The sequence below is a fragment of the Diabrotica virgifera genome, chromosome 2, assembly GCF_917563875.1.
Source record: "Diabrotica virgifera virgifera chromosome 2, PGI_DIABVI_V3a".
In the NCBI taxonomy this organism is placed as follows: Eukaryota; Metazoa; Arthropoda; class Insecta; order Coleoptera; family Chrysomelidae; genus Diabrotica; species Diabrotica virgifera.
In genome coordinates, this window is record NC_065444.1 from 216,478,093 (window position 1) to 216,500,428 (window position 22,336).

General features: G+C 35.1%; 1 protein-coding gene across 1 annotated transcript in view; it reads right to left on the reverse strand.

Annotated features, from left to right (window-relative positions):
- LOC114327777 (C-1-tetrahydrofolate synthase, cytoplasmic) overlaps positions 1–21,096 on the reverse strand; it is a 187,478-nt gene extending 166,382 nt beyond the window's left edge. Inside the window, exon 1 of the mRNA XM_050643088.1 lies at positions 21,020–21,096. Coding sequence (XP_050499045.1) covers positions 21,020–21,090 — 71 coding nt within the window. The 5' untranslated portion in view covers positions 21,091–21,096. The remainder of the gene's footprint in view (positions 1–21,019) is intronic.
- Between the last annotated feature and the right edge of the window lie 1,240 nt (positions 21,097–22,336).

The window sequence follows — 22,336 nt, forward strand, 5'->3', positions numbered from 1 at the left end:
AAACAACAACAAGAGCTCCACCCGCCGAAGGTGCTGCGCTGGATCATCAGCCGGCGCTCACTCAAGCGGGACGACCGAGGCAGCGCATGAAATGGACTGTGTCCATTAATGAAAACATTTTGCGCTTCTACTACAAGGTGACAAACCTCGGTCAAGAAACAATCGGCTACCGACAGCAGCTGTATGCCGAATTTTGCAGGACATACCCAGATATTCAAGTATCGGAGCAACGAGTATCGGACCAATACCGGGTAATTATAAGAAACAACCTTATCCCAGAGACCAGACGCAATACCATCAGAAGCGAAGTCGAACGGGAGATTCAGAACGATGTTGTAATTGAAGATCAAGTCCCTGTTGAAGTTCATGAGCAGATTCCTGAGCTTGCCATACAAGAAACTCAACCTGACAATACAGAGCAGGAAAACAACGAGTTACGTGATAACCTAGTAAGCGAAATGGCACGTGCGGTACAGGAGTTTAATGGAACAAACCCACTTAGCAGACCACCGCTACCACGAATAAACTCTTGTAAGAAACTAGGTGCGCTGTTACAAATTGTGAATACTGAAGTCCTACCCAATTATGTCGCAGAAGCCCACACATTAGAATATTTGCACATGCTAATCTACTGTGCAGCAACAGCAATTTCTAATGTAATGGGCGTTAAGATCCGAACACGACGGGGTACTAATAACGAAAGAACTGGTAACAGAATTGCACCTTGGGAAAAAAGACTGCTCGGAAAGATTGAATTACTACGTAAGGATATTGGTATAGTCACAGAATACATACGAGGTGTAACAAGTAGAAAAGTCATCAGGAGAGCTGAAGAAATAATGCTGAGTACCGCAAGACACTCAAGATATGATCCAGAAAACAACACAGCCCATCAGTGTCTGGATACATTAAAACAAAAACTCTCCGTTTATTCAGGGCGACTAAGGAGATACAAAGTTAGTAACAACCGCAAAAGCGACAATGCTCTTTTTGAGAGTTCTGAGAAGGCGTTCTATCGAAAACTCAATTCCACTGTAGAACGTGTCGATAAGACTTACCCAAGCCAAGAAGAAATTCATGAGTTTTTGGGGAAATCAACTTTCCACACCAGCTGCTCTTAACAACAATGCTGGATGGATAGAAGATACGACACAGAATTGCCAACACTACATTACTACCCTTTACGAACCCTTCAATACTGAAGAAGTCTCAAATATCATCAAAGAGCTTCATAACTGGAAATCTCCTGGACCAGATGGAGTTCAAAACTTTTGGCTCAAGAAGTTTTGGAGTGTTCATGAGTGCTTATCAACATTAATTAATCATGTTATTTCTAATCCGCAGGATATACCAGCATTCCTAACTCAGGGTACCACTTATTTAATACCGAAGGATCAAAATAACACCCAAGATCCAGCCAAATACCGCCCAATTACTTGTCTTCCAACTTTGTATAAATTGGTCACATCCTGTGTAGCCCGGCGTATCTACCAACACTGTGCTCTGAACAATATCATAGAACCTCAACAGAAAGGATGCGCTAAGGGTTCCATGGGATGCAAAGAACAACTCATCATCGACTCAGTCATTTCTAACCAGGCATATTCCAAAAAGAGGAATCTTTTTACTGCCTTCATTGATTACAAGAAGGCCTTTGATTCAGTGCCGCATGAATGGCTTATAGATATATTGAGAATATATAAAGTCGATGATAATATAGTGACCTTTTTAGAGCATATAATGACAGAGTGGAAAACTAGAATTCACCTTCAAATAACTGGTGAAATTAACATCGAAACTAAAAATATCGCAATCAGCCGGGGCCTGTTTCAAGGAGATTCGTTGAGTCCTCTGTGGTTCTGTCTAGCTATGAACCCACTATCTCAGCTATTGAACTCCACAGACGCAGGTTTTAGCATCAAAAATAACAACAATGTAGTGGCGAAGCTTAATCATTTATTGTACATGGATGATTTGAAATTAATGGCTTCCACTCGAAACCAACTAGATGAGATGCTAAAAACTGTCGAAACATTTTCTAATGATATTAGTATGCAATTCGGACTAGACAAGTGCCGTATTTTAAATATAGTCAGAGGAAAAGTACAGCCCGGAGGATTCGATATGCAAAATGGCCAGAACATCGAGGCCATGGGTGAAAACGATATGTATAAATATCTTGGAGTAAAGCAGGCGCGGAAAATTGACCATAAACAAATGAAAACAGAGATAACTACTGAGTTTATACGAAGGGTAAAACAGCTGCTTCGCTCACACCTTAACAGTAGAAATTTGTTTAAGGCACTAAACACCTACGCATGTTCCGCGCTTAGCTACTCATTTGGTATTGTTAAGTGGACAAAAACAGATATAGATGCTCTTCAGCGAAAAGTGCGAACACACCTCACAAAGGCACAAAAACACCATCCTAAAAGTGCAGTAGAAAGAACAACATTACCACGGAATCTAGGAGGAAGAGGACTTATGGATATAGGTGAGCAATTAGATAAACAAATTGCTAATTTAAGAACTTATTTTCAGATGCAGGCTGAGACATCTACTCTACATCGCGCTATTTGCGCAGTAGATGACACAACACCGATCAAACTGAGGGAACCAGAAATGCGCATAAACCACCTCACTAAAGACGAAAAAATGCGAACCTGGATGGGTAAACCTCTGCACGGGCGACATCCCAATGAGGTCAGCCAAGACTATGTCGACAATACAGCGTCGAACTATTGGTTGACATCAGGAAAGATGTTCCCTGAAACGGAGGGTTCATTACTGGCCATTCAGGATCAGGTTATACCAACCAGAAATTACCTGAAATATATCGTCAAAGACCCTCAGGTTCAAAACGACAGATGCCGATATGGATGTCAAGCCCAAGAAACCATCCAACATATTACAGGGGGCTGCCAGGCATTTGCTGCAACTGAATACAAGGAACGGCATGACGCAGTGGGAAAAATCCTTCATCAGGAGATAGCTATCAAGCTGGGACTTCTCCAAACGGACCATCTCCCGTATTATCAATACGTCCCTGAGAGTATGCTTGAGGATGGCAACTACAAGCTATACTGGGACCGCACTGTGCTCACAGACCAAACAGTGGCACATAATAGACCAGATCTCGTACTAGTTAATAAATTAACAAAACAAACAACACTAATTGATGTGGCGATACCTAACAACAATAATCTACGTAGTAAATTTACTGAAAAGATCGCCAAGTACAGAGATCTGGAAATTCAAATACGAAGGCAATGGAGAATGCAAAGTACCCAGACGATACCGATTATCATGTCTACTACTGGAGTCATTCCGAAGACCCTCCTGGAAAGCATCAAAAAGCTGGGTCTGAATGAACATCTTTATAAGACCATGCAGAAAGCTGTACTACTCGCGACGGCCAGAAGTGTACGAAAATTTTTGGGAGATACACCTGCATTCCAAGTCACCTAGGGCTCGATAACACGGAAAGAGTCCCACCAGAGCTCAATCCTTTTGATACCGTAGGTATCTGGGATGAGTCAATTTTCCCCTTAGAGGGAGTGTGAGCCGTATGGCTAAATCTGGATTAAAACGTTTACTTTAATTTTACTTTTTTAAATTCGAAATACAAAGCATAACATAAATGGATAGAAATGCCTCTAATCTAATGTTTTATTTGAATACGGACATAAATATGTTGAAATGTATTTACTAAAAATAATCTTGGTTTGCAAATTTGGCTAAAACCTCAAAACAGCTCTAACAATTTCTATATTTATAGAAATTTCGAAAAAGAAAATTTATAGAAAGAATTCTATATTTATAGAAGCCTTGAGATGTTGGATTTTCGAAGTCTGAAGATCTCTTTGATAGATAACGTGACCAACAACGATGTGCTGAGAAAAATGGAGACTGAGAGGGAATTCCTAAATATTGTAAAAACCAGAAAAACGAGTTATCTAGGAAATAATTTACATAGGAGAAAGATACAACTTTTTACGACTCACAATGGAAGGGAAAGTGGAAGGAAGAAGAAAATGCTCCTGGCTGAAGAACGTGAGAGACTGGACAGGCATGGACACTTATTCGATACTAAGAACCGCTCAAGGTAGAGAACAATAATTATAATTCAAGGTAGTTATAGCCAACCTTCAGTAATGGAGAAGGCACCTTAAGAAGAAGATAGAAAATATATTATAATTCAAAATGTTAGCAAAGAGCAGTTATTTGTAAAATTAATAATATTGCTAAAATGATTATAAACTAAAAGGGAGGTTCCCTAGGTTGGCTGTATACCATATAGTTAAAAAACTCTAACAAGAAGTAAAACCACTTCTATGTAAATTGGTATATTTATTAAAACTTAAAAATCCCAATGGATTGAATAAAAATGTCCAATTCAGAACGTTTTCAGACCTATCGGTCCATCATCAGTGAATGTGCATACTTGCTAAATAGCCCCAGAACCAAACAATGGTTGAATTTAAAATTCAATTTACATTATTTAAAAATAATATTAAACAGGCTAAACGCCGATGTTACAGGATATTGCCTATGGGAACATGGTGAAACCCTACCAAAACCTCAATCAACCATCTTAGGCCAACTTTGACTATAAAGTCTTTATAGTCAAAGTTAGCCTAAAGTCAAAAAATCTCTTTTGACTTTATAGTCAAAGTTGGCCTAAGATGGTTGATTGAGGTTTTGGTAGGGTTTCACCATGTTCCCATAGGCAATATCCTGTAACATCGGCGTTTAGCCTGTTTAATATTATTTTTAAATAATGTAAATTGAATTTTAAATTCAACCATTGTTTGGTTCTGGGGCTATTTAGCAAGTATGCACATTCACTGATGATGGACCGATAGGTCTGAAAACGTTCTGAATTGGACATTTTTATTCAATCCATTGGGATTTTTAAGTTTTAATAAATATACCAATTTACATAGAAGTGGTTTTACTTCTTGTTAGAGTTTTTTAAAATGATTATATTATAAATATTTAGTATTGTAGTTAACTGTTAAAATTAAATACCATATGTTTCATTCGGAAGAAAAAGTACAGATGACAACAAAAAACTAAAAAAAGCCGAGTTGAAAAGACATTATAAATAAAGAACAAGGAAAATAATATGAACTGTACTAGTAATAGGCTACGGTACTGAAAAATAAAAATATTAATGCCTGGTTGCACCAGCAAATCTTAAGCTCCAGCTTAACCCAGCTCAGCTTATAGATAGGGCCGATTTAAGTGTCACATACGTTGCACCATAATTTTCAATTCTTATCAATACAATCCACATGACAATCCATTATGGCAAGCTGAAAATTGATCTAAGACTCAATGGTGCAACGCATATGTTTCGTTAATGCACGCCTTAAGCTTAAGATCTGTTGGTGCAACCAGGGATAAGAATACAACAAATAAACTTCTTGATCGTTCAATTCATTATTCATTATTCTCTTATAATAAATATCATATCTAAACTCTAAAAACTCACTTTTCTAAGTTTTTTGGCTGCAAAATCTTTAATCGAATTTTTAAAGTCTAAGGCTTGAAAAAGCTCAGCATTTGAAACAAAACTGTCCGAATTAGACAATTTAGAATCTTCGTCAGAAGTCGAGTTACTGAAGTAGGTGTTGATTCTTTCCAACACGCTGAATGATCTTTCTCCAGATGCATTAGATGTCATCATGCATAGTAGAATGCGCAAAGCCGTGTCCATATTCGGAAATAATGTTGTTAACTGTTTTTCATGAATGATTTTCAGATACTCCAAAAGTGTATTTCTCGGAGCCTTGGTAATCTTGTTGTCATGGGGTTCTCTTTCTTCATCAAATATACCTTCAACAAAGCCTTTAAACTGTACACACTCGTCGCCATCTATGTCGATTCGATACTTTTTAGTCAAAATAGAAACGTTTACCCCGATTTCTTCATTGGAAATTGATGATAAGTTGTTTTAATTCCATATTCTTCATTAAGACTGAAATAAACTTCGGACCTTTCATTCAATTCTGAATAAAGCGTGTCAATTACAACATTGAATCTTTAAGTTTTATTTGCCATTAAAGTGGGGTTCAGTGGATTTATCTTCTTTGTCTTAGCCAGGGAGAGCTTTTCTTTTCGGGCGTCTTTTTATTTCAAGAATATAGGTTTCATTTTTAGGCAACTCTTTCCTCTTTTTTCATAGGAATCAAAGTTGTCTCTCAGACTCAATGCATACTCCTTTAGAGATCTGTATGTTGCAAGTCACATTCAAGTCTTTAGCAGTTAATGTTTTGCTACTCTTGTCAAAACGTTGTAAAATACCGTACGTAAAAAGTGTTTAGTAGAATAGCCATTCTCTTATTTGAAAAATCGTTTACTGATTTCAATTCAATGAGTAAAATTTTTTTACCAAAAAAGTTTTTTTTTCACAAAACACTGCGGCCCCTTTTTGCTTGCGGCCCTAGGCCGTGGCCTAGTCGGCCTAGTGGTAAATCCGGCACTGATTAGCGTCTTGTTGATGTTAATATTTAGTCCTACCTCTAAGTAAGCGTAATATAATTTGTTCAACATTATTATTTCATCATCCATACGATCGGCTATAAGGACAATGTAATCTGCGAATCACAAATGACTGAGCTTCTCTCGATTTATGTTGATACTATGTTCGTTCAGATCTGCTTCTTAAAAGTGTGTTCTAAAAGAGTTGTAAATACATAGCTTTGGTGAGATGGTGTCTCCTTACCGTACTCCTCGCTGTATACAGAATTTATTTGTTTGTTGTTCAGATAGTGTTACTGTGATACAAATGTTACAGATAATGTTAGTGTAGCGATGGTCTATTCGCGATTCTACCAATGCTTTTAACATTTTCTGCTGGCTTATGGCATCGAATGCTTTCTGGTAGTCCACGAATATCAATGCCAATGGTTTGTTATATTTTGCAGACCTATCCATCAGGTTTTTTATTACCAGTAAGTGTGGTCGTTAGTGCTATATCCGCATCTAAATCCAGCTTGTTCTCTAGGCAGTCTCCAGTCTTTTTTTGATACTTTTTGTGAACAGTTTATATCATGTTGCACATATCCAGTATTACATCAATGCCAATCTCGCCCATTGCTTTTAGTCTCCACTGGTATGCTTTATAGCCGCTCCACTCGAAATGCGGCTCTACACCGTATCCTAAAGATACCATGGACGGCGAAAGTCACAGATTAATATAGATGTCCTTAAAAGAATCAACCAAGACGCCAACTGTTCGAAACCATCAAGAAAAGGAAAACGGCGTATCTGGGTCACATCATGCGAAACGAAAAATACTAGTTTCTTCAACTTATAATAGAGGGTAAAATTGAAGGCAAGAGAGAAATAGAACGCAAGAAAATGTCCTGGCTCCGAAGCATAAGGCACGGACAGGGAAACAATTAACGACATACAATCTCTGATACACATTGCAAGAAACAGAGAGTCAATGGAAAATGTGATCGCTAACATCCATTAGTGGATTTGCATCTCAAGAAGAAGACTGGTATGCTATCTATTCCTTCTATTCCTGGGTTCTTTTTATTCTTAGTTGGTTGGGAGCCTTCACTACTCTGGTTCGTAAAATAATTGGTTCTTTCTCTTTGATTTTTGGTTCTTTCTCTTTGAATGTTTGTTGCGTTCTGAAACTGATGCATCTTTTGAAGTGTCTTTGTATAAGTCTGAGCAGTAATTTTCCAGGTTTCTGCAATGCTCTCTATGTCGGTTTTTACTTCTCCATTAGATCGTGGATGGCTTGAAGTTGTAGCTTAAACTCTCGGGACAAATAGTTACCTTTTTTAAAAACTTTACATAGTGTGTAAAAAAGCAAGCAAACCAATTAGCTTAGGTATCAGCAACGAAATTTCGAAAACAAAATTATCGATGAAATAAATCAGCTATTAACCGATACATTAGCAATAGTGTTGTCCAAAATCGGTCTTGGTCTTGCAGTCTTGGTCTTGTTCTTACGTTTTCGCAAGACCAAGACCAAGATTTTTTTTTCGGCTGTTCAAATGACACGATTAAAATACAAGTCCAAGATACACATTCATCTGAGATAAAGTTGGGATTAGAGAGGCTCTCTTCACACATCAGTGAAATATCTAATCAAATGTGTAATCTTTCCAACAAACTACCTACTATACCAACGAAGAAAGAGGTATCGAAGAAAAACATAGTATATGCCACTTCAAGTACACAAACTGAAGACACCCAGCATTTCGAAACCAGTACAGTCAAAAAAACAAAAATTGCAGAAGATAAATGTCACTTTGTCGTCATTAGCAACTTAGCCCCAATATACACACCTATACAAGTAGTTCATTACATTAAAGAGAAGCTAGGTATCAAGGAATTTATAAGATGTTACGCCCTCCTTAAAGATGCCAACTCAGATACTGGCTCCTCATTCAAAATAGGTATTAAGTCTAAAACATCTATTGACTTATTATTTAATAAAGAAATTTGGCCACCGGGTGTAAACGTTAAGTGGTCTACAGAATCCTTATACTCCGAACAAACGACTTCATCTGAGACAGATATAAATCGGAAGAACATCAGAAGCACGGTTAACTTGGAAAATCCAATTACCATTCCAAGTAACAACAAGAATGAAGTTGATACCACAAATATACTGACAGACAAGCAGGCCATTGCAATGTGCAAATCTAAAGATCCTTTCCGTTCTCATATTAATTTCATTAAGAAGGATACTTTAGAACCATCGATAAATCTGGATCCTTTGACCCCACCAAGAGTTAGATTGACCAATAACTCGAATAGTCGATATCTTTTAGCCAGATTAAGGGAACCGGATATCTTGAAGGCCATTAAAATTCATCTTGCTTTTCTACACGACCAACCTGCATCAGTATTTTATGATGGGTATACCAACACAAGTGTTAAACTGTTTCTGGCTTCCGAAGGACTTCCGACTAAGAATGAAGATCTAAGAAAACTTCTTCTAGAATTCAACGATGCTTATGGAATCGGTGCAGATGAAGTAGACGCTGATCTTGCTGCTTTTAGGTCTTTTCTCACTTCGGAAAGAATTATTCACCTGCAAAAATCAAGGGAGTGTCACCGAAATTATTATTCCACTAGCTCTCCAAGACGAAATTTTTAAATAATACGACGTGTTCTGAGGAACTAGAAACCTCGAATAATTTTAGTGATGACAACTTTAGTATGGTTCTGATTAATATTCGTTCTATAAGAAATAAAACTGACGAATTGTTTTTGTTTCTAGAGGAATTAGGATTTCCCCAGTTAGTTGCTGTTACAGAACACTGGCTTGCAGTCAATGAGCCTTTTTTTGTAGAGAAATATACCACAATTGCTAGGTATGATCGTCCAAACTCAGCTCATGGAGGCATCCTAATTCTTTCTGCAAACAATGATTTTTCTGAGATAACAAAATATGACTTTTTGTTGAATGAAGCCTTCTTTGAATTTTCCTTAGTTTTTAATAAAAATCTTAATCTTTACATTATTTGCATCTATAGATCACCTGACTCTTCCGTGGAACTATTTTTTCAGAACCTGCTAAATTTGTTAGATGACTTGCCTCACAAAAGCAGAAAAATTCTATGCGGAGACTTCAACATAAATTATGCTGCTGCTTGTGCTACCCAAATGTTCTTGGTCAACATATTTGAATCATATGGTCTCTCAATGCACGTTAATTCTCCTACAAGGATTACAAAAACTACATCTACCATAATTGATTATATTGTCTCCGATTTCTCACCCCTTGATGTTTGCTCTACAGTTATTAATGCGGAACTATCGGATCATGAAGCAGTATATACGAAATTTAACATCTTCAGCAAACCCTCCTCGAAAACCCGACGTTTAGGTAGGATTTTTTCCGCTCGGAATTTTCATAAATTTCAAAATTTATGTTTAACTTCTGACTGGCATTTTCCTTCTACGGACGTGGACTATAATTTCAGTGATTTTTTGGAGAAGCTTGTCTGTATCTTCAATAAGGCATTTCCTTTAATTACGATTAAGCCAAAACGTCGCAAACCCTGGACTACCAAAGGTATCCGCATATCAGCAAAAAATATGCGTTCACTACTTTATATCAAGAAATTTACTACCAACGTCTCTGTCACTCAATATATCACCAATTACAGAGTCACATACTTAAAACTCATCAAATCAGCTAAAAAAGCCTACTATCAAAATCGTCTGGGAAGCTCCAAAAGTGTTGCAAAAGAAACTTGGTCCATAATAAACGATCTTCGAAATAAAACCCACGCAGCTCAAACATTTGCCCTTCCAAACCCTGAAAATCTAAACGAATACTTCATTAACGTGAGTAAAAATATAACATCCACTATTCAGTCTCAACAAGATCCCATTTCCTATCTCCCTAATTCAGAAATTGTCTCGAATTCATTCTTTATAAGACCAATCTATAAATCTGAATTGATCCAAACGATCAATAGTATCAAAAGCAAATCATCTTGTAGTACTGATGGACTATCCATAAAAATCTTCTCAAATCTCACAGATAATGTGTTAGAACTCCTCGTGTCACTAATTAATGATTCCTTTGAAAACGGTAAATTTCCAGAGTGCCTAAAGACAGCCATTATTATTCCTCTTCATAAAGGTGGCGAAAAATCTAATGCCTGCAACTATAGACCTATTGCCCTACTACCGGTACTCTCCAAAATTATTGAGAGGCTCATAAAAACCCGACTTATGTCCTTTCTCTTTGATAACAATATTTTATCACAAAATCAGTTCGGCTTCTTAACTAATAAATGTACAACTGATGCCATGTTTTCTGTACTTCACGAGGTTTACCAAGCACTAAACAATAATCTTTATACTGCCACTGTTTTCTGTGACTATTCCAAAGCTTTTGATTGTGTAAATCACAACATTTTGATTAAAAAACTTAATTACTATGGAATTCGAGGTATTTCTTTGAATTGGTTTAAATCTTACTTAGATAATAGGAAACAATTGGTTAGAGCAAATGATACTGACTCTAGTCTCAAAAACATTATATGTGGAGTACCACAAGGTTCAGTATTGGGTCCTCTACTTTTCCTGATCTTTATAAATGACATCACTAATTTAAAAATCGATGGAAAAATTTTTCTTTTTGCTGATGATACCAGTATCACTTGGAGCAACTCAACTATTGCAACTCTTCATGCAACTATAACTTCTGATCTTCTTACGATAAAAACCTGGTCTGACTCTAATTTACTCTCTTTTAACGTGGATAAAACGGTAGCATTATCATATAAAGGTGCTCTTCAACCCCTGCTTGTGAATAGCAGCCAGATCTCTACCGTTGATTCTGTAAAATTTCTTGGTATTCTTTTAGACAGCAACCTCAAATGGTCCCTTCATATCGATTTGTTAAGTAAGAAACTCGCCTCGGCCTGCTATGCCATAAGATCTGTTTCGAAGGAACTCAATTTAGCATCTTCTAAAATAACATATTTTTCTTTATTCGAGTCTCATCTTCGATATGGTCTTCCTTTTTGGGGGTCTAGTACAGCTGCCCAATTTGATGTTATTTTCAAATTACAAAAAAGAGCAATAAGATATCTGTTTGGCCTCAGAAGAACAACCCATTGCAGAAGTTACTTTAAAGATCACGAAATTTTAACCCTTCCATCTTTGTATATTTTAGAAACTGTTTGCTTAATTCGTAAACACATGCATGTCTTTCCAGCAAGGCCTCATCATGACTACTCCACCAGAAATTCAACTTTTGATGTCTATTTACCGATCCCGTCTTCTGAGTTAGTAAAGAAATCTATACTATATTCCGCAAAAAAACTATACAACCATCTCCCTTTACAACTTAAATCTGCAACATCCTTTCTCAAGTTCCGTAAAATGACAAAAGCTCATTTATCTAAAAGACCATATTATTCAGTAGAAGAGTTTCTTAATGACTAACTAAGAAATCACAGTAATTTACAAGTTACTAAAGTGTATTTATCTATATTTGGGTGTCACATACAGCAGCTTAAACTTATTAGTTCCTTTGTTTGTGTTTTATTATATTATGTTGTAGGTTCAATTTTGCAATTTATAGTAATTTTGCAATATATTGGTTTTTGTTTTTTTTTACTTCACTTTTTTTAACTTGTTTATATATTTTTTTTTATTGACGATTTATCTAATTTTATAAAATTGTATTTGTTATTGTTATTGTTATGTATATCTTTTTCGTGAATCTATGTTAAGCTTTGTCCATAAAATTGTATAATTTTCAGTGACAATAAAGCATATTTCTATTCTATTCTATTCTAAGACCGAGACCGCTTCATTTTAGCAAGACCAAGACCAAGACTGACCGTGCAAGACTTGAGCAAGAACAAGACTAAGCCTGCGAGACTCTTGCGTCTTGCAGTTAGGATTGAGTGTCGTTTTAGGGAATATAGTAGTTCGGGTATATGCTTAGACACTATGTCTTAGAGACTACAGGGTGATTGATTAGTAGGGTAAAGCTCAATAGCTCCGCTATAGTAATAGATAACAATAAAAGTTAATAACAAAAATTTTAGCTACCTTTGAACTTCACATTACAAAATTAGTTAGAATGTTACAGGGTGTTTGATAACACAGTGGCAGACCAAGCTTATGTTTTTTTAAATGGAACACCCTATATTTTATTTTAAATTCAAAATCCTGTTAACTTCTCCATCACAAAAATATAAAGGTTTTTTATGTTATACAGAGTATTTACAAAGTTATAACCAATTTTATATGAAAATCGTAACAAGTTCAACTCCCTGTATAAAAAAAAATAAGCAAACCAACAATGGTTTATTAATGCCATATTTTTTAACGTATTGTCAAAATTTTCAAGAATTGTCGATATTGCTAATTTTCTTTATATCAAATACAGGGTGAGTCAAAACGCAAGTACATTATTTTCTCAGTAATTTTAAATGGAACACCCTGTATTTTATATCACTATTGAAAAGTACCATTACCGTACTTTAATTTTTAGATTACATTCCCTATGTCTAAATTTATTAGTTTTCGAGATATTTTCATTTTTCAATGGACCAGTAGCGTGGCCACCCACGCCCAATAAATAAAAAAATATGGTAAAGATAAAAAAGATCAAGGCAGGTTTTGTTTATATTTGATTCAGAGTTGGACCACCATCTACATATAGCTATTTCAGCATCCTTATGCATCATCAGTGAAGCTTATGCAGTCACAACTCCAATGAACTTGTTACGATTTTCATATAAAATTGGTTATAACTTTGTAAATACCCTGTATAACATAATACCTTTATATTTTTGTGATGGAGAAGTTAACAGGATTTCGAATTTAAAATAAAATATAGGGTGTTCCATTTAAAAAAACATAAGTTAGGTCTGCTACTGTGTTATCGAACACCCTGTAACATTCTAACTAATTTTGTAATGTGAAGCTCAAAGGTGGCTAAAATTTTTGTTATTAACTTTTATTGCTATCTATCACTATAGCGGAGCTATTGAGCTTTACCCTACTAATCAATCACCCTGTATAACAAAAATTTGTAAAATTGGAGTTATGCGCATTATGAACAATACTAGCAATATCATCGGAACCGAGACGATGTAAATTGGTCGTAAATAACAAAATAATAGAACAAGTGATGGAAACGGAATACTTGGGAATAAAACTGTCAAGCTACGGAAAAGTGGAAGAAGAAGTACAAAAACAAGTGAACATGGCGAACAGAGCAGCAGGATGTCTCAACAACACAATCTTGAGAAAACAATACGTCACAATGGAAACGAAAACCAAGATATTATATAAATCAACAATAAGACCGATAATGACGTACACAGCGGAAACAAGATCAGATATGGCGAAAACACAAAGACTGATGGAAACAGCAGACATGAAAGTCTTAAGAAAAATAACAAACCAAACTCTAAGAGACAGAGTAAGAAGTGAGGAAATACGAGCGAGATGTGGTATAGAAGAAATAAACATGTGGACCAAAAGAAGCAAAATAGAATGGAACCGACACATGCAAAGAATGGCAGAAAATATAATATTACGAATAGCAAGAGACACATCTCCAAATGGAAGAAGATCATTGGGACGACCGATGAAAAGATGGTCAGACAATGTCAATTGAGGTTAACAACCGAAGTAAAAAAGGAATTGAGCCTATTTATAAAGTAGAAAGAAGAAGAAGAAGATGAACAATACAATAAACATACATTGACATATTTATTTGACACGTACTCAGAGGTCATAATAAATTATTACAATGTAAAAATAAAATATTTTGTAATACATTATTTTTTTAAGCAGACGACGCCTTCGCTCTGAAATAAATTATTGTAATTGTCTAAATTTTGAGAATAGGTGCCCTTTCATAAAATAATCTTGTGTTGTGACGCCGACAATAATATTATCCTATTGACTATTGAAACGTTTTAAAGATAAAATATGTCACCTAAAGCTGATAAAAAAATATAATACGACACCTACTCAATTGTTTTTCCTTATCAGTTAGTAAGATTCTATGAATACCACATCGTAAAGACTAAACAACGTTCTTATAAACTTTCTGCAGAGTGTGCAATTATTATATCAATTGGTCAAACAAAATTCCTTTCTATTTAGACAGAGAATGTTCTTTAATATGTCAGCTATTTTTTCTTTTAACCATGTTTTAGCACGTGTAAGGTTATTAAATGCAAATGTTTATTAAGAAACACTGACTCCCGCGGGACATGGTAGATCACTCAGTTGAGAGTATAGGCAGGGATAGTTTAGATCGTGGGTTCAAACCCCACCCGATGTGAGTTGTTTAGTCATTTATTAATTTGGTTGGTTTTTACTATGTCTACAGGGTGAGGCAGATAAATGGCCTATTAGAAATATCTCGAGAGCTAAAGGCAACAGAATCATGAAAATTGGAACGAAGGGGTTTTAAAGAGTGATCTATTTAATGAACGTATTTTCATCTATTTCCTACTTTCGGTTATACCGGAAGTTGCTTATAACTTCGTTTTTTTGAATGGGACACCCTGTATATTTTTACGTTTTTAAATTCTCCTCGATGTCTTCGTTGTTAAAATATAAGGTTTTGTAATGTTATATATAGGGTAGTTTAAAAGAGAATACATTTTTTTTCTTAATTTCGTAGCAATATTCACATCCTGTAGAATTGTAGTAGTTTGACATTAAAAACTCTATTTATGTTCAAATGATTTGTAATATAGTCTACTATTGTTAAGAATTGTTGGTATAGCTAAATTTTTAATTTTAGAATACAGGGTTGGTCGAAACTCGGAATTAGTATTTTCTGAGTGTTCTTAAATGGAACACCCTGTACTTTAGTATTGTAATGAAATGATATGTTATGGTACTTTTTTATTTCTTAAGAATTCCCTATACCTAACTGCTTTAGTTTGTGAGTTATTGGCGATTCAAGCCAAATATTAATTGCAACCAAAAATACGTGAAATTTTATTAGGTTGGCCGTGAACATATTCAATCGCAAATACTTTTTCGGAAATAGATAAGTACCTACATATTAATCTAGACTGATCCTAAAAATTACCAATGATGGTTGAATTATCAAAATAACTACGTATAAAATTGTTGGTGCGATTAACAATTAAGCACAAATTATGGCAGTTAGGTATAGGGAATGCTTAAGAAAAAAAAAGTAACACAAAATATCATTTTATTACAAGACGAAAATACAGGGTGTTCAATTTTAAGAAAACTCAGAAAATACTCATTCCGTGTTTCGACCAACCCTGTATACCAAATTTAATATTTAGCGATACTAATAACTTTTAACAATAGTAGACTATATTAAAAATCATTTGAACATAAATAAAGTTTCTTGATGTCAAATAACTACTACAATTCTACAGGGTGTGAACGTTGCTACGAAATCAATAAGAAAACGTAATTATCTTTTAAACTACCCTATGTAACATTACAAAACCTCATATTTTTAGAAAGAAGACATGGAAGTGAATTCAGAAATATAAAAATATACTGGTATCCCATTTAAAAAAAAACGAAAATATAAGCAACTTCCGGTATAACTGGAAATAGGTAAAAATATTTTCACTAAATAGATCACTCTTCAACAGGGGCATCATTTAAAATTTTGATTGGGGGGGGGGCAAGCATTATAATATACAATATATTAAATATGATGTAATGATGAAAATTTATGTATTTTTTGTAAATTTCAGTCATTTTCAGGGTCAGGGGGGGGAATGCCTCCCCTGACCCTATCAAATGACGCCCCTGCTCTTCAAAACCCCTTCATTCCAATTTTCATGATTTTGTTGTCTTTAGTTCTCGAGATATTTCTAATAGGAAGTTTATCTGCCTCGCCCTGTATGTTAAGTCAAGCTGAAAATGTACTTATACTGTTACGTTTTTCTAAAATCTAAAGTAACGCTTAATAAATAGCAATATGCTAGTGGGTATCTGCGAGACTTGCAAGACTCTTGCTGCAAGACCAAGACCAAGACCAAGACCGGGAGTGCAATACCAAGACCAAGACCAAGACCAGGTGTACTGTCGCAAGACCAAGACCAAGACTCTCTAAGTCTCGTCTTGGTCTTGCATTTGGGCAACACTAATTAGCAAAGGCGGGAAAAGAGGTAGCACAAACAAGAATAAAAAAGGAAAACTACATATCCCAGGAAACAAAAAACCTCATGAACAAAAGAAAAACATTAATAGAACAAGATAAGAGAAACACAGTAGCTTACAAAGAGGTAAACAAAGCTATCAGAAGGAATATCAAGGAAAGTCAAAGGAGAGTACAGGAAGAAAAAATAGAAAAAACCATTGAACAAAATAAAAATATGAAGTGCTTAAAACCACAGCTTGGAAACATACAGATTAATAGTATAACGAACAAATAAGGTATAGAGACCAATAATATAGAAGAATTTATACAGATAACACAAGAATATTATAAAAACCTCTACAATACAAAACAGAAACCAACACAAGAAATCCTTAAGCAACTACAAATAAAAATAAAAAATGTCAATTCCGACTTACAACCAGAAATCAGTAAGAATGAGGTAAAAAGAGCACTCAAGGAGATGAAGAATAATAAATCGCCAGGAAAAGACGGGATAACTGTAGAAATGCTAAAAAATGGTGGGAAAACAACTAGATAAGTTTTGTACATACTTATGAATAAAATATTAATGACAAAACAAATACCCAACACTTGGAACGAAGCAGTAACATTGTTACTATTTAAGGAAGGAGATAAAAAGGATTTAAAAAATTACAGACCCATAACTTTACTAAATGTGATGTACAAACTATTAACCAAGATATTAACAAACATATTAACAACTAAATTAGATGGATACCAGGCAAGAGGACAAGCCGGATTTAGAAAGAGCTTTAGTACAAGTGACCACCTTTTAACGATGAAGATATTAATCGAAAAAGCTAACGAATATCATATCCCGCTATACATGGCATTTATTGACTTCGAAAAAGCATTTGATAGTGTGGAACACTGGGCAGTAAAGAATTCCCTACAAAACAGCAGAATAGACTACAGATATACCGCCTTAATTACAAATATATATTATGATAAGGCAACAACAACTATTAAGCTAATGAAACAAACGGAGCCTATTAAAATAAACCGAGGAGTAAGACAAGGAGATACCATCTCGCCCAAGCTAATCACCAAGCGCTAGAAGATGTGTTCAAACAACTACACTGGGATGGCTTGGGTATAAACATAAACGGGCAATATCTGAATCACTTACGATATGCTGACGATATTGTATTAATAACAGAAAGAAGTGAAGAATTACAAAGAATGATGGGAGAACTGGATAGAGAATCGACAAAGATGGGACTGAAGATGAATTACAGTAAAAAACAAAAACCATGACCAATCAACAAGAAGCACTAATAATGACAGTGGCACAAACAAGAATAGATCAAGTAAAAGGGTATATAATATATCTAGGACAAATCGCTAGATTAAATAAAGAAAATCAAACCGAAGAAATAAAGAGAAGAATAAGATTGGCCTGGGCATCATTCGGAAAACTGTCTTATATTCTAAAGGACAGAAAATACCCGCAATAGCTAAAAACTGTTCTAATCTAGCTGTTCTAATATATGGCTCTCAGACATGGATGACGTTTACAAAAGAAAATATGGAAAAAATAGCAAAGACAGAAAGATCCATGGAAAGACAAATGCTGAACATTAAACTATTAGACAGGAAATGAAACGGATGGATCCGTAACAAAACAAAAGTGAAAGATGTCTCTACCCAAGTAGCAAAGCTTAAATGGAAGTTCGCCGGACACACCCTACGGCAGAAGGATGAAAGATGGACTAAGATGATTATACATTGGAGACCGTGGAACCACAAACGAAAAAGGGGAAGGCCACAGATGCGATGGTCGGATGACCTGAAGAAACACACTGGGTCAAATTGGATGCAAATTGCCCAAGATAGAGAGGCATGGAAGAAGGAAGAGAAGGCCTATATCCAATGATGAATGTTTAGAGCTGATTAGATAGATAGATCAGCAACGGATATAGACGCTAAGAGTATATACACTCAACCAAACTTATATGGAATCACTATGTATTTGAAACCTGCAGTTTTTGTAAGCTATAGCTGTAAACATTTTAGTTGAAACGATAAGAAGAAGAGTTGCCTGACCAAGGACTATACAGCAGGAAAAAGTTACGGGATGCCGAGTTAACCAGACAGCACAAAATTGATCACGTAAATTGGTGGCTTCAACACCAAAAATGGAACAATGGAAATTGGAAAAGTGTGCTATTTTCAAACGAAAGTAGGACGTGTAAAATCAGATGATTAACGAAGTGTACTTAGAGGGTGAGGAAGACAAACAAGAACGGAAACTGACAGATTTGTTCATAAATATCAAAGCGGAAGATCATGTTCTGGGTAGGAATTATGAGCGGTAAAAAAAAGTCTTTAATTTTCATTCAGCCAACTTTAAGAGCTCGCAGGTTATGCTGATTTGGCTCTATAACCTGTAGTTAGGCTTCTGAGAGATGCAATGGAAGAAAATTTAATTTGGCATTATTTCGCTTAAAATAATAAAAAATGTCAGATGATTCCATCTAAGTTTAGTTGAGTGTAGATTCGCTGGTATGAGGATATCGAAGGGATGTCAGCTGGAAAAATAAAAATGGCAGTTTATATAAAAAAGTACTTAGGTAAATGTAATTAGAAAAAGGGAATGTAAAAGGTGCCAGACGGTTAAAAACACCGTTTAAAATATACCTAACGAGGTAGCTGGCATTAAATGTCACAAATACGATTAAGGGCCAATTTCTCATATCGAGTTCAACTCCAGTTTAACCTGAACTTCTAGTAAACGTCAGTTTAAAGTCAAAATCGTCTTTCTCAATTCGCACGTTCAACCGATGGCAGTTTAAACTTGAACGATACTTGAACGGTGGAATTCGGCCGTTCAAAGATTTCAGAACTCAGTTCAGATGATTTCATGGACTACGCATGCGTTGTATTAACACGAAACGCTGTCATAATATAAATATATCCTATTTTATTATATTAAGCCTAACGATAAACGATAACATTATTTTTGTTTTTATAATATTTATTTATAATTATTAAAATTACTATTTGACTATAAATACTTCTTAAATTTAACTTTATTCAAAAACAGTTTTTTACCTTTTGCCATCTATTGGCATTTCTCGAAAGCTGTAGAACAAGCACTGACATGAACGTGCAATGAGAAATGCATTCCAAACAAAACCGAAGATCACCGGTGATCCTGGTTCAACTGAACTATAGATTACCGCAGGTATGAGAAATCGACCCTAAGTAGGTACAGCCACAGCTTAATAAACGAGACCAGCAAGGACACTCCCAGATGCCGCCTTTGAAGTTGAAAAGTACAGAGTCGCCATTTTGTGCGTAGTACATCTCTGTGGTGATGTGATGCGTTTGTTCATCAGTGTTGCCGATGTCACTATATGAAATTATATTAAGCCGCTGCTAAAATGATCAGATTTTGCCAAAAATTATGTTTTTGATCTTGGTAGTTTCTAAGGGTAATAAAAATACATTAAGAAAAAAGTTATTTTATTCAATTTGTTAATTCAAAAATACTTGTAAGAAAATTATATGTAATATATTATTATACTTTAATAAAACTACATCTGGAACGCTTTCAAATAAAATTTCCTCATCCTCATCTTGTGGAAATGAAGACTTTATGTGATTAAAATATTTTAACATTTTTTGTCTGTTTGAAAGGAGTAAGATTCTTTTACTCCTTCACTTTTGCTAACACTAATTTAATATTTGCTCACAGATCGCATTTAAACGTCGACAGACAACGATATCTAAGAAAACGTGATTTTTTGTATTTCTGCATTGCTGCAGTCTCAGTTATTGCACTAACTTTATTACCCTAAACATATTCTTTATGAATATTTTCTGGAATTTCTGCAAATATATACAATCGCAATTCATCGTCAATATTTTGTGTTATGTCCCAATTATTGACATAATTCCCACAGGCATACGTATAAAATTATGTTAAAATATATTTATTATTAGAATGTCATAAAAGTTAAGTAAATCTGATAATTATGTACAAATCGGCAACACTGTCGATCTTCTACACTGTCTGGTACTACGCGAAAAATGGCCGACACTCTGCGCAGTAATAGTCGCGAACTTTTCCCGCCTTCTAGTGTGTCACTGCTGTTGCGTTTTTTATGCTGTGGTACAGCATTAAGCTTAGACAAGAACATGCCTAAAGCATAATAATAGAAGAAAAAATAGAAAAAAATATCAATGATATAAATCGTATAAATATTAATAGGTATTGATTAAAAATTAAATATTTTTTGAACCATCAAATAAAAATGCTAAATTAATAATCATAAATATAACTACATCATAAATATACCTACCTACATCAACTATACATACACCACATCTAAATACTCATAAGATCTGTATACTTACGCTTTAATTATCTTACTGCTGATAGATATCAAAAAGATAAAAAATTTACACAATGTTTCCATTCTAATCATTGTTTGCAGATTTAACGAAACTTTTACGAGTTGCTAAACACTTAACACTACGATATTATTTAAACTTGCCGTCAAGTAAATGAATTTCGTTGGTAGAAAAACCTATAACCTAACCTATTCAAGCGTGCGGGCATACAATCGTTCCCCTGAGAACACCTGCTCACAACACAATGATGCCAGGGCCGTAACTACCATTGGGGCAACCGGGGTAGTGCCCCGGGGCCCCCGGCCAAGAGGGCCCCTGTTTGGTTGGCCTTGCATACACTGTAACGAGGTCAAATAAACTTTTTAAGTACTTTCAGTCAAGTTCTACTTCGAGTTGTCCGATTGTAATAAATAGGTACACGGCATATTAATTCTAACAACTTCAAAGATCGATTTTAACCTGTTTCACCTGCACCATTATAAAAAATTTTGTCTCAAAATCTCTTCATAAAGTCACCTTATTTTCTTTGCTTTCAAACCACAAAGCAGCTCCGTATTTTAGATGGCTTCTTATAATTTCTTTGCAGTCTTTGAAGTTCAGCATATGTTGGAATTTGTTTTAAGATTTTAATGAAAGGTATCGGATATCGTTTTCTAAATTAAATCTCTGCCGAATTGAATTCTGCTCTCATTAAAGCTGTATACAATTACTTTCTGACAGTCTCCTCCTTTTTGACATTATCCTATCTTCTTCAATTTTTCTTCCACTTTTTCCATATCGAGTTTTGACGCATTCTAGAATTTTCTTCCACTTTTTCAATTTCCTGTATCTTCTTAGCAATCTGGTTTACCTCTTACTGCATTTTCTCTAAATAAACCTTCATATCTTTCTTTCTTATCTTTCTTCAAACCTTTCGTTGGGAGGCACTGAAGTCCTCATACCAATCTGAAAGATGTTCCTCGAAAGTGACTCTAAAAACTCTCAATTCAACACGCTGGGCTGAAGATTTGATGCAGTCAATACATTGAAATACAGACATTGCGATGTTTTGAAGTGCCTTTCAAGTCTAATTCTGACAAGTAACAAAAGAAATGAAAGAGACGAAGCAGCACAACTGAAAAATAGAAAATAGAACCATTCAAATTTGTTTTGTTACTAGTTGTGCAAAATAAAATCCTTGAAATCCTCAACATAGTCTCGAAAACACTGCAATCAAAATCTTTGGGCCTTTTAACAGCTTACAGTTTACTTAAAGAGAACCTCTTAAAACTATCTGAAATGAGAGGACAATTTGAAACCTTCTTTGAAGTGGCTTCAAAT